General features: G+C 55.0%; 1 protein-coding gene across 1 annotated transcript; it reads right to left on the reverse strand.

Moving 5' to 3' along the window:
- Positions 1-202: 202 nt before the first annotated feature.
- Positions 203-13846, reverse strand: VSTM2L (V-set and transmembrane domain containing 2 like). The gene is made up of 4 exons (XM_028499876.2): positions 13811-13846; positions 12789-13484; positions 11179-11229; positions 203-1702 (listed from the first exon to the last, which is right to left on the reverse strand). Exons 1-4 carry the CDS (start codon positions 13844-13846, stop codon positions 1430-1432), a joined length of 1056 nt encoding a protein of 351 aa, XP_028355677.1. The 3' UTR covers positions 203-1429.
- Between the last annotated feature and the right edge of the window lie 2414 nt (positions 13847-16260).

Genomic DNA, 16260 nt, shown 5'->3' on the forward strand with positions numbered 1-16260 from the left:
TGATAAGCTTGTAGCTCACCCCTACTTGCTTTATAATTTATTTATTCACAGAACAGTGTACACATATTTTATGCTCTCTTTTGTATGTGTAGTTATCTCAAAATCAGAATAATTCAAGTGCCTGGTAATTGGATTGGTGCTGGACAAAGGCTGGTTTTCCTTTGACTTCGTGTGACCCCTCCAGTGCTTCTTCTGTGCTTGGGGGAGCACAGAGCAGGAGCGAGAAGATGCTGAGTGAGGCATCTTCCCACCTGCCCCTCTCCAGTGGCGCTGCTCCCAGATACAAATGCCCCAGAAAGACACTGCCCAGAGGCTTTTTTAAACCGCTTTATTCAGGTTGGCTGGTAGTCACGGACTGGATCATGTGTACAGGGTAACCCACACACCCCTAGGCAAAGCCTCTCCCACGTCCCCCGACTCCATCGCTGAGGTGCGGCCAGAGGTTTGAGCCAGTTCTGAAGGGGTGTTGGGCCCAATAGAAATATTTACAAATCACCAGGGGGTGGGTGCCCCCTGATCAGGGATTGTGAGGGGATTGGTACTGGGGGGCCCTCGGCTCCCAACAGCCCCAGGCCCTTGGGTGGGTTCGGCATGGGCCCTGGGAGGCGGCTGGGACATTAGGAGCTGGCAGAGGGGGGCTCCTGGAGAGCCTCGAAGCCCCTCGAAGGGGTCCTGCTGGTGCAGAACTCTGCACGGGGCCGTGGGGTCAGAGAGGAAAGGCCCTCCTTCCGACTTGCCATGTGAAGGGTCAGATTCCTGCCCCGGGGCGGGCAGGGAGCTGTTTCTTAGTATAAGGAGGCTGAACATGAAGGACCCACCTGGAGACAGTGGGGTCTCCCTCTCCTCCCAGGGCCCCTGTGAGCCACCTGCCAACTGGCCACAGCTCTCCTGGGGGCTCTGCTCCCAGTTCTTTGCCAGAGGAGAGGCCCCAGTTCTGCTCAGAAGATTCAAGTCCAAATTCGGGGAGGGGTCACTGTCCACACCTCCAGGTCCAAGCAGGGGATGGTCAGAAGGAGGGGGGGAGTGAGGCTCGGGGGAGTGAGGCTCGGAGGCCCCGGCTTGGGACGGGATGGGGGACAAGCAAGCAAAGCGAAACACTGGACTCTACTGAGGCTGGTGACAGGAGGGGGCAGCCCGGCCCCGGCCTGGTGCCCCACCCCAGCGTTCCGGGGCGGCTGTCCCCTCGGTGCCCCGGGCCACCGTCTCTGAGCCAGGTCACGGGGAGGGTCTGAAGGGGAAGGGTTGGGCGGGCCTTACATGCTGAGCCAAGGGGTGGTGGGAGGAGGGCCGACGTGGGGGCCACGGGCGGTCTCGGGATGGGGAGGCAGCTGGACCCGGGCAGTCCCATCCCCAGCGGTCCAGCGGCTCCTCATGCACTCGGTACAGCCGTAGGGGCGCAGGGCGGGCCGGCGGCGGGCTGGGCATCAGTCTAGAGGCTGCAGGCCTCCTCATCCACCGAGCGCTTCCGCAGCTCCTTGCCGGGCTTGGGGGGCGGCGGGGCGGGCGCTGCGGGCGGGGCCTCGGGCAGGTGCAGGACGGAGTTCTCTCCCGGCTGCACCCGCAGGTAGGCCTTGACCTTGTGGTGCCGGGCCTTGCCGTCGCTGAAGTCAATGACACGGCACTCGTAGGTGCCTTCGTCCGTGGGCTTCACCCGCGACAGGCGCAGCTTGTGGGAGATGTTGCTGCCCACCACCTTGACCACCTGGGGGCGACAGAGAGACGGTGACCTGGCTACGAGAGCGCACTCCGTGGATGGGGCCCCCGAGACACTCCCACGAGGGCACGCGGAGTTAACAGCAAAAGAGTAGAAGCAACTTCAATGGCCATCAACAGATCAGATAAATAGGCACGAGTCAGTTCATTCAGTGGACTATTGCACAGCAGTTCAAAAGAATGAGCTAGAACTAGGCGTGTTAGAGCTCAGGGCCGTGCAGGAAGTGAAAAGATCTCATTGCAAAACTCCTGTATACAGTGTGATGCCATTTCTGGAAGGAAACACGGGAAAATACTCTACACTGGTTTTGGTGACTTGTGTGTGTGTAAGTTTGAAAACAGATGGGAGGGAACACATTGGCCTCACAGCCATGGTTGTTTCTGGAGTGGAGCCCAGGGAAGGGCCGAGGACCTGGGGTAGACTGCAAAGTGAATTCTTAGCTTTGTTTCTCAAACAAACAAACAAACAAACAAATAAATAAATGCTGATCACAAATATATCAGGATGCTAACAACTGTTCAGTTGCGGGGGGGCAAGAGTGTGACATCTGTCTTTGTACTTTGGCTTTTTGCTTGTTTATTTATTTGATATAGTTTTAAAAATTTTACTTAAAATTAAAATATAATTTATATAGAGTAAGGCACACACAGCTTAATGAAATTTTACTCGCATGTACACCGGTGTGACCACCATCCAGAGCAAGGCATGGGACACTTAGAACCCTCTGGAGCACACCCTTGTGGCCCCTCCTTGTCAATACTCACCCCGGAGGGGTTACCCACTAGTCTGATTTCTATCACCATAGATTAGTTTTCCCTGTTCTTGAACTCCTCCGTGTGTGGCTTCTTTCACACAACATAATATCAGTGAGATTCCTTCATGTTGCATGGCTCAGTTTGTTCTTTTTTATTGCAGTGTAGTATTCTATCATACGGATATACCACAATCTGTTTATCCAGTCACCTGTTGATGGACATTTGGGTAGTTTTCAGATTACAGCTCTTACGAATAAATCTGCCATAAACATAAAGCTACTGTGAGTTTTTTTCAACTAAGAAAGAAAAGGACAGTCATATAAGATAAATCATTGGGGAAGCTGGGTGAAGGAGACAGGGGACTCTGTGATCTCTTTTTGCAACTTTCTATGAGTCTGCAATTCAAAATAAAAAGCTGGGAAAAAAGAGAGCAGTTGGGCCTATAGAGTGGGGGGGTGGTAATGGGAGGGGGCTTCCGTCCTTCCTTGTCCCCTTATTTCTTACAACCAAAAGGAGCCTTGCCCCACCTCCTGTAGCCCCTGCCCCACCTACACAGAACAGGGGAGAAAAGTCCCCAACCGCCAGCCACGGACCCCCTGCCCAATGATCTCACCACCAGTTGGCACCGCAGGCTCGCCAGGGCCAGGATGGAGCTGAGTGGGATTCAGACCTGTGGCCCCAGTTCTGAGCCCAGCTGGTCCCTCTCCCCTTGGCGGGGGGGCAATGGGGACAGACAACCAGCCTGCCTATTCTTGCCACACCCCAAATTCTGGAGGAGGACACCCCTGCCGATCACCCTTGCAGTGAGGAGGCCAGGATGAGGAAGACGACGGTCTCTGAGGGAGTGCATTCACTGTGCAGCCGGGCACTCACACACATGACTTCTAATCACCCCACTGATCTGCTCTGGCTTCCCTGGCCCCCTCCTCCCAGATGCCAAGCTCCTTCTGGCCTCCCAGCCTTCTGGTCTCTCTGCCTGGGTGCTGTCTCCTTGACTCCCATTCATTCTCAAACATCACTTCCTCCAAAAAGCCTTCGATCACATCTCCCTGTCTCTTTCCTAACAGTCATCACAATTTGAGAACCATTTTGTTTACTTGATTTTTGTTTCTCTCTCTGGCTAAACTATAAACTCCACGAGGGCAGGGATGATACCTATTTTGTTCATCTTAGTGATCATCGCAGAGCCTGGTACCCTGCAAATAATAATGATAAAAACATTTGTTAAATGAATGGCCTCACTCTAGCGCCTTCTTTCTCCAAATGAAGTGGTACCCAGATATTACGCTTTTTGATTTTAGGTCATGTATATAGGATCCTACCCACTTTACAGATGGGGAAGCTACGGCTCTGAAAGAAGTGACTTTCCCATGGGCACTGAGTCAGTGAACGGTGGAGCGGGGAACTGACCCCCCGCCCGAGTCCATGCACTCTAACCCTCCAAAGGCATGACAGAGGCCCACAGAGGGTCACGCAGAGCTGGCAGGGCCAAGGGGGGTTTCCCAGGCTCCAGAAGGATAGAGAGCAGTGGGCAGCCGTGAGGAGCCTGGCCCGTCCTCCCTTATTCTGAGCCTTCCTGCCTTTCCCCCACCAAGCAGGAAAGCATGGGCTTACAGCACAGCAGGAGGCAGGAGGTGGGACACAGGCAGAACTTCCCACCTTCCCCAAGCAGCGGGAGACTCTTCCAGCTGCCCCCCTGGGCAGGGGACCCCTCCTCTCCGGGTACGGGGCTGGGCCCAGCTGGAGGCCATCAGCCCTGCTGATTCCATCACCTCTGGCCAAGGGCACGGAGAGGTCCTGCGGCCCTGCCAAGCTCTCAGGAGAGTCAGGAGAAGCTGCTGCAAATGCGCAGCGGGGAGCGAATTACCTCAACATCTGTTTCCCTCACGGATATTAATTATCCTTCATTTGTCAACCCTACAAGGCGCTAATGGAGTAATAATGTGAAGGCTGGGAGCAGCGCTAGGGAGGGAGCACCGAGCCCAGCCCACCCCTCCGCCCAGCCCCGGCCCAGAGGCCAAGGCCTGGGCACCAGCTCCCTCCTGCCCTGCCGCCCCTGTGTGGCCTCCCCCCTCAGGGAGGAGGAGGGAGACAGGGAGCACAGCAGATGGTGCTGGGAGGCTGATTCTGACCCTGACAAGTCACTGGCACCCTGGCCTCGGTTTTCTTGGGCTAGATCCATCCATCCATCCAGCTGACGATTAGCGAGCGCCCACTCCGAGCTGGGCGCTGGGGATACAGCTGGGAATCAGCCAGACCCCAGCCACATCCGCGCGGGCTCCAGGTCTAACGGAAAACCCAGACCTCACACCCGCAACCGAGCACCCCAGGGAGCTGGTTTCCAACAGGATGAAGGGAGAGGACACACATCAGAGGCTGCTCCCTCCCAGCCCCGGGGGTCTGTGCCTTTAAGCACCATCCGGAGAAGGCAAATACTAAAAAAACGGTAACAACAGTAACGGTATTGCTGGTAGCTAGTGTTTATGGAGCGCTTGATCCCTGTGAAATGATGCGCTAGTCTACACCTCATTTAAACCTCATAATAACCCCGTGATGTAGGCGCTGCTGGGATACCCACTGTATGGGTCAGAAAACGGAGGCTCGGAGAGGTGAAGTGATTTGCCCGAGGCCACCCAGCTGGTGACAGAGACCAGGCCTTAACCACATCTCTGGGGAACCTCCCGGAACCAGTAAACCACAGGTCTTTCTACCCCCTCCCCCGTCATTCCACAGGCCCCCAGCCCTCAATGTCTTGGGGGAGCCCAGTCCCTCCTCAGAAGCATCTCCTGTGGGAGGGGCCCCATCATCCTACCCAGGCTTCTTGTGGGTGGTGGAGTAGCCTGTTGGATTTCAACATTCACAGACGGGGCAGAAAAATCCCGCGGCCCAAGCCTCCAACACAGCCGGAGAGGCTATGAGGGGAAGAGACCCCCAGGCGGCAGCCTGGCTGTAAATCATAATCACCTCGGCACAGGCATCGACAGGCATTAGCAGTGCAATTAAGTACCTAATTATGCTGAAAGAGGCAAGGCCGGTCCACACCAGGACCAAGCTCAGCCTCCTCCCTGCTTGCCCGCGGCCCAGGCCCTTCTGGACACGGCAGGAGCCCACAGACCGTCAGGTGGGCAGGCTGGGATCTTTCTCCCGAGCCGAGCCAGGAAGAATGGGTGATGCTAATTTTCATCCATGGTGCCAGCCCTTCCTGCACGAGGCCTCAGCCTAAGAGTGACGTGGTGGCCCTGGGAAGGTGCTGGGTGTGGAAGAGGGGTCAGAGGGTCCCTGCCCCAGGCCAGGGCTTGCCCTGAGCTCTGCCACTCCCGTGCCTCCGTCAGCAACACCCAGCCACCATCCCCTTGGCATGTCCAGAACCCAACCCAGAGTCTCCCCAAATCTGGGCCCCAGCAGGCTTCACCCATTCCAGCTAGACCCTCCCAAGTCATCATCCACACCGCTCCTTTCTCACTCTGGCACAATCCGTCTCTGAATCCCACTGATCTTCCCTCGAAACATCACTGGGCCCCCTCCCCTCTCTCCAGAATCCAGATCCCCAGGCACTGGCCAGGACATTGCAGGGTCTCCTGCAGGGTCTCCCCAGAGCCACTCTGGCTCCTTCCAATCCGTCCTCCCGTGACAGCCAGACAGATCTTCCCAAAACGCCCCCAACTTAGAATGCTTCCTTTGATGGCTCCCAGCAGTGGCTGCTGGGGGGACCTTTGAGGTCTGATCCCCACCTTCCCCTCAGCCACAACAGCCTCCTGCAGTTCCTCCAACACACACACCCAGAGAAGTTCCCCCTACTCCTAGTCAACCTCTCTACACTTCAGTGCTCACTTCACCTCACTCCACCTCCTCCAGGAAGCCCTCCAGACCCACCAGACTAGGTCAGGTCCTCTGTTCCTGGCTGCGCTCCTTCTCATTTTGATGGTCACAGTTGTAATTTTACTTTTTATCATGAGGGATTATTGGATTAACATCCATCCCCCACACTGCCTGGGAGTACCGTGAGAGCAGGGACTGGGAGTGTGTGACCATGGCCTTCACAGAGTAATCTTTTCAGTCCCAGCCAAAGGCCGGCTGCTCTGTGGATGTCTCAAGGGATTTCCAAGATGGATTGAGTGATTTTTTTTTTTTTTTTTTTTTTTTTTTTTTTTTTTTTTTGTGGTATGCGGGCCTCCCTCCGCTGCGGCCTCTCCCTTTGCGGGGGACAGGCTCCGGACGCGCAGGCCCAGCGGCCATGGCTCACGGGCCCAGCCGCTCCGCGGCATGTGGGATCCTCCCAGACCGGGGCGCGAACCCGGTTCCCCTGCATCGGCAGGCGGACGCGCAACCACTGCGCCACCAGGGAAGCCCCGGATTGAGTGATTTTTGACTCCACCTGAATCTTGCCTCCCTTTCAGACTTCAGCGTTCCATGCTCTTTGTATATTGTGGATCACGGCAGGAATTTCAAGAAAACATAGCAATGTCTACTGCAGAAAATAAAGTCATAATACACCATGACCTGCCGCTTGGCCTGTTAATCCTTAGTGAAGGATGCAGACCTCATGTGCTGCTCCAGTGGTCACAGCCCCCATCCCCCACACCAGAAAAGATGCGGTATCCATATGTGTATCATACCTGTGGGGCAGCCGAGCGGGGTAAACAGGGGCTTGACCTATAGGGCCACTTGGTTGATCTGACCAATGAAGCTGCCTTTTAACCATTTATGGAGATTTGGGGACAGGGGGCTGCAGTATGCTTCCTGAGGCCACTTTGGATGTACCTGGCTTTTAGGGCTTAGCTGGAGAGGAGGCGGGGCTTAGGATAAGTGGCCTGGAGCACGAGGCCACACGTATATGGGGACCCAGGCTGCCCACGGCTATTTTGGACTGAAACAGGTTACATGAACTGAATCTACAGCACAAACGACTTTGGTTAGACCGAAGGAGGAACTAACGGTAATGAAGGCAGGCAAGCCCCCTGGGAAAGAAGGTGTGGGGAGAATTTCACCTTATTTTACATTTAGGAAGTCGGAGGCCATCTCAACTTGCAAAACTGGTTAAGGGGAAATTAACCTAAATTCCAAAAGACAGAACTTCAGTTAGGTCAAAAGAAAAGTTTCCAGAACTTGAAAATGGACATAGAAGAATTGACCTGAGCCACAGGAATAAGGCCCTGATGGTCGAATCCTCAGCATATACAAGCTCCCAAGGGAGATATTTTTAAGGCCAGGGGGTCCTTTCCCAGGCCCCAAGTTAAATGAGAGAATTCATGTAAAGTACTCATCATGGTTTCTGACATATGGCGGGCACTCAATAAATGTTAGCTGCTTTATTATTACTATTATTATGGTTATCACCATCATCATCACAGATGCCTGTCCTCCCATATAAATGATCTCCCTATGAGATTCTGAGCTCTTTTCATTCCCTCCCATTTCCTGTAGCGAAGCTGGGCCTCCTTTCCCTGCTCCACACATGCTAGGAATAGGAGTCACGTGATTCGAATACTCATATTAAGTTTCCACTCTAGTAACTACTGTCATTCACACGACCAAATCCAGAGGACCATACAATTGCCAAAGTGTTTTCATATATTCATTAGACAGCAGTGAAGGGGGGGAAAGAGAGGCCCAGGGAGCTGGCAGAGCTGGACCAGGACTCAGGTCCTGTGACATTCAGGGCTGGCTCCACTATGTCCTCACTGTACCACCCCCGCACTCAGCACTGCCATATCTCAACCTTCCCAGGGCCACCATGGCGGCCCCAATGGGCTACAGAGCCCATCACGGAGCCCTGCCGCCACCAAACTCCCAGAAACTCACTGTACTTCCTCCTCTGAACCTGAGGCCCCCCAGGTGCTGATGCTACCAGTGGGGAGACTGAGCTGTTTGGCTTTCACAGTTTTTCAAAAATCAAATTAGGTCCCAACAGTTAAAAATTGGGAGATTATTCCATGGAACTCGGGATTTTTAGGTGACATGGGACTATGGGGCCGGAATTCCTGCCTGGCTCATCTAGCTCCTACAGACACAGGGCCTGCGGTCCCCAGGTCCCATAGTTTCACACAAGCCCCTTCACGGCTGCACGTCCCCTGTACACATCCATGCACAGGCATGATGCACATCGTGTTGGCATGTCCGTTTATCAAAATCTGTGTCTGGCTTTACACTGCCATTGGCCTGGGGGTGTGGGGGTATGTGTGACAGTCACTTGATAAATATTTATTGAGCACTAACTACCTGCCAGGCACTGTGCCAGGCTCTGGAAATGTAACAGTCAATCAGGCAAGCACAGTCCCAGCCCCACTGTCTCCGGGGAAGACAGGCCTGAAACAAATGCTCACAAGCATGGATAAGTGCAGACAGAAATGCAGCCAGCAGGGAGAAGGGAGGGGTGCCGGCTGAGTTCCAGGGTCCAGGGAGGCTTGCTGAGCTGAGCTCTGAAGGAAGAGAGAGGAACAGTTTTCTAGGCAGAGGGACTGGCCTGTGCAAAGGCCCAGAGGTGGAAGGAATGGGAGGCTGGAAGGCAGCGGGTGGAAGGGGGTGGTGTGAGCCGGGTCAAGCAAGATGAGATAGCCCAGAGGGTGAGCAGAGCAAGTTGCGCAGAACCTCGAAGCCTGCAGAGAAGAGTCTGAGCCTTCTCCTAAGCTGCAGGAAACAGGGGTGTGCCTCTGCTTACAGGTGTCCACTAACTGCGCGTCTGTGTATTTAAGAACGGTCACGTGCAAGACGCTGTCTGCACAAGGAACTGGGTCTGTGTTTGTCTGTGAGTTTCCTAACCAGAGCCCCAGAGCCCCAGCTGGTGCAAGAATCGCCGGGGCTAGGATGGGGTGGGGGGGATTGCACAATCATGCTGAGCACATTTATTTTATTTAACTAGTTAGCACCTTCGCATTCCCCTCACGTGGGGCCCGACAGCCTTGAATTCTAATCCTCTGAGTCAATTAGATTATTCTCTCCTTTGCCTGAGACGCTCCTTAAACCCCAAACAAAATCATCGGCGAGCGAGTTGCCGTGAATGGCGTATATTAATACACACACAGATTTCTACCTTCCTGGGCTTAACTGATGGGTGTTTGGGCAAGAAATGGGGTATTACGTATGGGTGTGCCCTTGGCAGAGGGTGAGGGTTAGGGTGCGGGGCTAGGGATTTAGAGAGGGTGGACCAGCAGCTGCCCTGAGCTGGAAATGGCTCAAAGTTCCAGATCGCAACTCAGAAAGGCCCCGGGGCAGACTGCACAAATGATGCTTGAAGGCCCTTGTCTGTCATCTGCCTACCTCCTGCTTGAGCTTCTGTGGGAGCCTCCCTCCTGGACTCCCTGCCTCCGTTCTGCCACCTCCAGTGCCTGGCACAGCACCTCATGCCTCCCAATGCACTCTTTACACTGTGACTTCTGCTCAGGGAGCTCCTCTGCATCTAACTGGCCTTGGGGTCCCGAGCTCCCCCGCAGGTCCTTGAAGGACTTCAGAAGGAGCAACAGAAAAGAGTGATTTTGGAGGTCACTCCCACACATGCACATTCATACCCCGGCGGGCACCTGCATCTTCTGAGTATGTGTCCAGTGGACTTCTAACCTCCTGCCAGGGGCTTCCCTGGTGGCGCAGTGGTTAAGAATCCACCTGCCAATGCAGGGGACACAGGTTCAAGCCCTGGTCCGGGAAGATCCCACATGCCACGGAGCAACTAAGCCCATGAGCCACAACTACTGAGCCTGCGCTCTAGAGCCCACGAGCCATAACTACTGAGTCCGCGTGCCACAACTACTGAAGCCCGCACGCCCAGAGCCCATGCTCCGCAACAAGAGAAGCCACCATAATGAGAAGCCCGCACCTGCTCATGGCAACTAGAGAAAGCCTGCGTGCAGCAACTAAGTAAGACCCAACGCAGCCAAAAATAAATAAATTAAATAAATAAATAACCTCCTGTCAGGCTGACCGCATGCCCCGTGCACAAACCCAACCTGGTCCCAGGGCCACATGTGTCACCAGGCCGGTCCCCTCTACAGTCTCTTTTCTCGATCCTGCCTGCCTCTTCCAGGCCCTGCTTTGGGTGCCCTCCTCTACAAAAACTGTCAATCCCTGAGTCCCCTGGGTGCCCCACCTCACTGGGCTCCAGCATAGCCTGGAGACAAAAAGCTAGAGGCAGCTCAGCCAAGTCACAACCTCCAGTAAGGCTTTGACCCCTCTAAGACTCAACTGCTCACCTGTAAAATGGGTGAAAGCTTGCCCTTCCCCATAGAGATGGAGCAACAATAAAATGAGTCAATGCATTAGAAGGCCCAGCCAGTCTTGAAATCCTTCAGCTGTAGTTCCCCTGTCCCGCCTCACGTCCAGAGCCAGATGACCCAAGTGACCATGAGATGCCACAGCAGTCATTCGTGATGGGCCAAAAAAAGCCGGCTCAGTCTCATTATACGCTGTTGGTTCCCCAAATAAAGAATGTTGCTGAGACAGACATGAAGCATCAGGGATGCACACAGCCTTGGCCCCAACAGGAGAGAATGCGTCTTGTCTCCCCCTGTCATTTGTTTGTGACTGTCATTCAATAAACTTGAAAAATTTCTGGCTTTTAAAAAACAGAGCCAGGCCAATTTTTCCCCTTTCTTTTTCCTTCTCCTCCATCTTCTTGCCCAAGCTCCCTGCTGAACTGGATTTTTTTTTTTTTTTTTTTTTAAATTACAGCTGTGTCTTCCATTAGAGCCCTTGTGAGAAGTCATTACCAAAACTCACACTTATTTTGGTGGCGTCCTTCCCTGCGTCTTCCTGCTGAGATGCTTTTAGCTGTTGGGAGCGGGAGGGTGGAGAAAACAGAGACAATGTGTTAGGATCACTGGGTGGGGATACGAGCAATGGCTAAGATTCTCGTGACCGCAAGTGATGCTCTGGGGACTGCGGGTCTAGAGGTTGGGGTCCTTCAGCTCTATGTCCACTCAGGGGATGGAGGTGAGTCAGAGCAAAGGAAGATAAAGGAGGTGCCTATAAAACTGACTGCGCATGTGCTACACATTCTGATATGTAGGGTATTTAAAGATATACAGGGAGGGTACGTGTGAACAGGCAAAAATGTGATTCGGGCTTGGTGTGTCTGTAGGAGTGTCTGTCTGTACACTTGCATCTCTCTATCTGTGAATGTGTTGTGTTTTCAGGAGTGTTTGCAGCAGACGCTGTCGGAGCCCTGCCCACATACTATCCCCCTGCAAGCTGACCCCAGAGGCGTCCAACTACAAAGCCTGCAACTCTTTGCCTAAGGGCTTTCTCTGACCACTGGAGTCCTCTGACCCTGTGTGCTGGGGCGTTGACACCTCCAGGAGCTAGATGAGTTTAATACATATTTGTGAATATGTTAGAGGCCATTTCTTGAAACATGCAAGAATGTGTGAGCATGCCCATGTGTGCATATGAAGATGTGTCGTGTAAGTGTTCGTACGTGAACAGGTGGGCAGATACATATGTGTTTGCATAATATTTACATATACACAAGTGTAAGAATGAGAGTGTCTTAGTTTGTTCCCCCATAAGCAGACCCTGAGACAAAGATTCAGGTGCAAGTGGTTTATTTGGTAGGTGATCCCAGGAAACATCAGGAGAGGAATGAGTGAGTGAGTCAAAAGAGGGAAGGAAGTCAATAATGGGTATGTCATCAAGCCAGTTACCACCCTGGGCAACTGGAACTTACTCCCACTGGGCACCTGGGGGAAAGGGAGTACGATGCTCTTCAGTTATCCCAACTGAGGAGCAAGGGAGCTGGGGTATTTACCCTCCAACTCCCGTCAGTCATTGATGGGGCGCTCCTCCAGCCTGCCTTGCTGGCCAGCAGGCTCTGTTGTCCAGAGAAAACCCTCAGGCAGTGTTGCAGGGGTTGGCAGCGGGGCTGGTGGCAGGGGCTGGTGCTTACCGGGCACGTGGGCGGGGACACCAATAGCGTCTGCTGTGCGTGGGAGCGCGTACGAGTGCAGAGGTGAATGTGTGTGCCGTGACTGGGCTGCCTCGTGTGCCTGCACGTATGTGGAAAGGCATGCATGTACACGTGTGTGTGACAGCTTCTGTCCCTATGGCCTGCTTCCCCACCTGTACACGAAGGGAGGGACTCTACTCCTTGGAAGGCCCTTCTTACCGGGCCCATCCCAAGTGCTCAGCCTGGCTCCGCCCCCTGCCCCTCCCCACAAACAGGCCTCCGTTCCGGGAAAAAACGGAAGGAGACAGCTGGGGGCTTCAGAGGACGAACATAGCTGGGGCCCACGCCCCTCCGAGGAGATGAGGGGCAGAGACACACTCCTCCCCGGGGGTGGGTGGGCCAGGGCTCTCCCAGCCCCACTCGGAAGTCTCCCCAGGGGCGGTACCTGGTTCGAGGCCCATCCCTGCTTGTCCGTCCAGTCCCTGTGGCTCCGCAAGTACCACCACTGGATCTCCAGCGAGTAGGAGGGGGAGCCGCTGCCGCGGAAGGAGCAGGCCATCTCCACGTCCTCGCCCGTCCGCGCCGTCATGTCGTGGGGCGTCTCTGTGAACAGGGCTGTGCGGAGAAACCGGGGGAGGAGTGGCCGGGGCTCAGGAAACAGCGGGACCGGCGGCCCGGGGCTGGTGCGGGGGCTGGAGCGGAGAGAGAGGGAGCGGCCGGGCCTGCGGGCGGGGGTGGCGTGGCTGCAGGTGGGGCACCTGGACGAGCTCCGCGAGGCTGCGCAGAGGCCTGTACGGCGGCAGCTGGCCAGACCTGGGGATGAAGGCGTAGGCCCGGGGTCCCGAAGGCCCCCCACAGCTGGGCCTTCATCCCGGAGCCCTCGGGCACCAGATTCTCGAGAAGGGAGCGATGGATCCGAGGAGGGCTTGGTTGGATGGAAGGTGTGAGCAAGGAGGCCAGGGAGGAAGCTGCCGTTTTCATCAGTTCTTCCCCGATTTCTCCAGTTGCCCCCATCCTGGGTTGTTCCCCACCCCAGGGCACAGCGTTCAGCACCGTCTTTGCAAAACCAAATCAGACCTACCCTCTGACACCCTCGGAACCCTTCCTCGGGTCCCCTCTGCACCAGGTTGGGGGGCAAGCCCTGCCCACCTCCCCCTGGTCTCCATTCTGTCCTGTGAACATTCCTCACTTTCTCACCTCACTTTTGCCCTCGCAAAAGTTGTTCCCAATGCCTGGAATGTTCTTCCCCTGGTCCCTCTTCGTCCAGCAAGTCACTCAAAGTTCAGCTGAAACTTGGCCCCCTCAGAGCGGCCTTCCCTGGCCACCTGGCTAGGTTCCCCGCAACCCCCCACCTCCCACCTGCCTGGGGAATGGTCACCGTCTTGCATCGGTTCACTGCCTGCACTGCCTGTGCAAGCTGCATGAGAACAGGGGCCAGCTCTCCTGTGGCTACACATCTCCCGGCACCTTGTAGGTGCCCCGAATGGGTGATACATCCTCCATCCTCTCAAGAGCCCCAGGAGGCGGTGGGAGACACATGTGCCTCCCATCCCTCCAGCAGGGTCCAGCTCGCCCACCAAATCCCAGAGCAGGCGGTTCCTGGGACCCAGCAGGAGCCCCACCCACTGCCATGCCCACCACGCTGGCAGGTAAGAGAAAACAAATCCCGGCTCAGTGCGGCCCAGCACCGCTCCCCACCATATGTTCTGTCTCTGGTCTCTCCAAACAAATACTGTCCTGAGCTGTAATTAGAATCCTTTCCTCTTCTCAGGAGAGATTTTGTCACCCTGGAAAGACACCTGGCAACAGGCAGGTCACCCAGGGAATGCTGCATCCATCAGTGCCCCCATCCCGTGCCCACCTTGCTGCTGCAGCCCGCCAGACATCCCGACCCAGCGGGCAGACAAGCCCACCTTGCAGCCCCGTTGGTCCCTCAAGGCACCGCTCAGCTCAGGGCAGGAGGAGGACAGAGTCTGACTGGGGGCGGGGGTCCTGCTCTGGGGCCACCTCCCTCCACCCCCTCCCCATAATCCCAAGGGCTTTGGGAGGATCAGGATTGATAAGTTGCTTTTTCTGCTCTGCACACAGGGTTTCCAAGTGGCGCCTGACTCCAGCAACGAGTCTCTGGGCTAAGAGAAAGTCTGTGACATCCCTGACCTCCACGGTCATGGGTTCAGACTGCCCACATCCTCTGAGGTTCGGGAGGGACTGGCCGCTGTTGCATAACAAGGCCCATTTAATAAGAATGGGTGTTGTTGGAGTTACTGAACACAAGCCAGGCGTGGCGTGCAGTCAGCTGAGAGCTGGGCCTGTCCTTATTCCCAGTGGGCAGCAGGCTCCTGGAGGAAGGTACCCGCCCACCCGCCTCTGCCTTCCAGGTGCCCAGGCCCCAAACTGTAGAGCTGCCCTTGCCTCCCTCGTTCTTCCTCTGACACCCCCTTTCGGTCTCTGGGGAATCTCATGGGTTCTGCCTCCAGAACATCGGAATCTGGTCCCTTCTGCCCACTCCGACTGCCCCACGCTGGGCCAGCCGTCACCACCTCTCACCCGTAACAGTGGGGGAGCCTCCTCACTGACCTCCCTGCCCCCTCCGCGACAATTTATTTTCAACCCAGCAGCCAGAGGTAATTTGGCAAAACACAAATCAATCCCTGTCTCTTCTGTCCTCAAGCTACTTTTCCACTTGCTCATTCCATTCCTGACACGATGGCCTCCTTGCTGCTCCTCCAACATTCCAGCTGAGAGCCTACCTCAGGGCCTTTGCGCGTGCTGTTCCCTCTGCCTAGAAGGCTCTTCCCCCAGATTCTCACATGGCTCCCTCCTTCCCCTGCTTCAGGACTCTGCTCAGATGTCACCTCCTCAGCAAGGCCTACCCTGACCACCTCACTTAAAACTGCATCCCTGGGAATTCCCTGGCAGTCCAGTGGTTAGGACTCGGGTGCATTCACTGCCAGGGCCCGGGTTCGATCCCTGGTCGGAGAAATAAGATCCCACAAGCCACACAGCCAAAATAAACAAATAAATAAAAATTTTTTAAATGAAAAGAAAATTGCAAAATTGAATTTGTATTTAAAAAAAAAAAAAACAAAAAACCCTGCATCCCTTTTGCCCCGAGACCCAGTGCTTCAAATCCTTCTTCCCTTCCCACACGCTAATAGTGCTGTGTCCACTAGAACTTTCTGTGACAAGGAAAATGTTCTATATCTGAGCTAATACAGTAGCCACCAGCCACATGTATCTATTGAGCATCTGAAATATGACCAGTGTGAATGAGGAACTGAATTTTAAATTTTATTCCATTTAAATTCATTTAAACTTAAATGTAAATGGCCACTTGTAGGTAACGGCTACTGTATCGGACAGCACAGCTAATATACTTATTTTATTTATGTTTATGGTCTGCTTTCCCTTCCAGGAGGCAGGGGAGGTGCCTGTCTTGTCTACTGATATATCCCCAGCTTGGCACATAGTAGGTGCTCAATAGATACTTTTTGAATAAACAAATGAGCAGACCTGGCTGGTCAGTGGTGGAGCCAGCATCCACAGGCAGGAGGGGCCCTGTCCGAGAGTCCCAGGCCTAGCCCTCCATGCCTGCTCTAATGCTGACTTGCCAACTCGAGCAGGACTGATGGGGGCCGCCGAGGACCGAGCCACCAGGAGGGCTGGGAGGTGATCAGAGCGAGCCATTGGCCCCCGGTCCTGGGACAGCCGGATTCGGCCTTGATCCAGGCCCCTGCCCACCCAGCACCCTTTGCAAACAGGGGAAGGAGGAGAGTGGTGAGGCCCCCTAGTTGGATCCGAGGTAACCGGCGGTGTGACCCTGCTGACCAAGAGACAGTGGGAGGGACACAGCTGTGACCCTCCCCAGGTACCACTGCCTGAGCCATGGGAATCAGAAAGTAGCCACACTTCTCCCT

This window comes from Physeter macrocephalus, chromosome 14, assembly GCF_002837175.3.
Source record: "Physeter macrocephalus isolate SW-GA chromosome 14, ASM283717v5, whole genome shotgun sequence".
Taxonomy (NCBI): Eukaryota; Metazoa; Chordata; class Mammalia; order Artiodactyla; family Physeteridae; genus Physeter; species Physeter macrocephalus.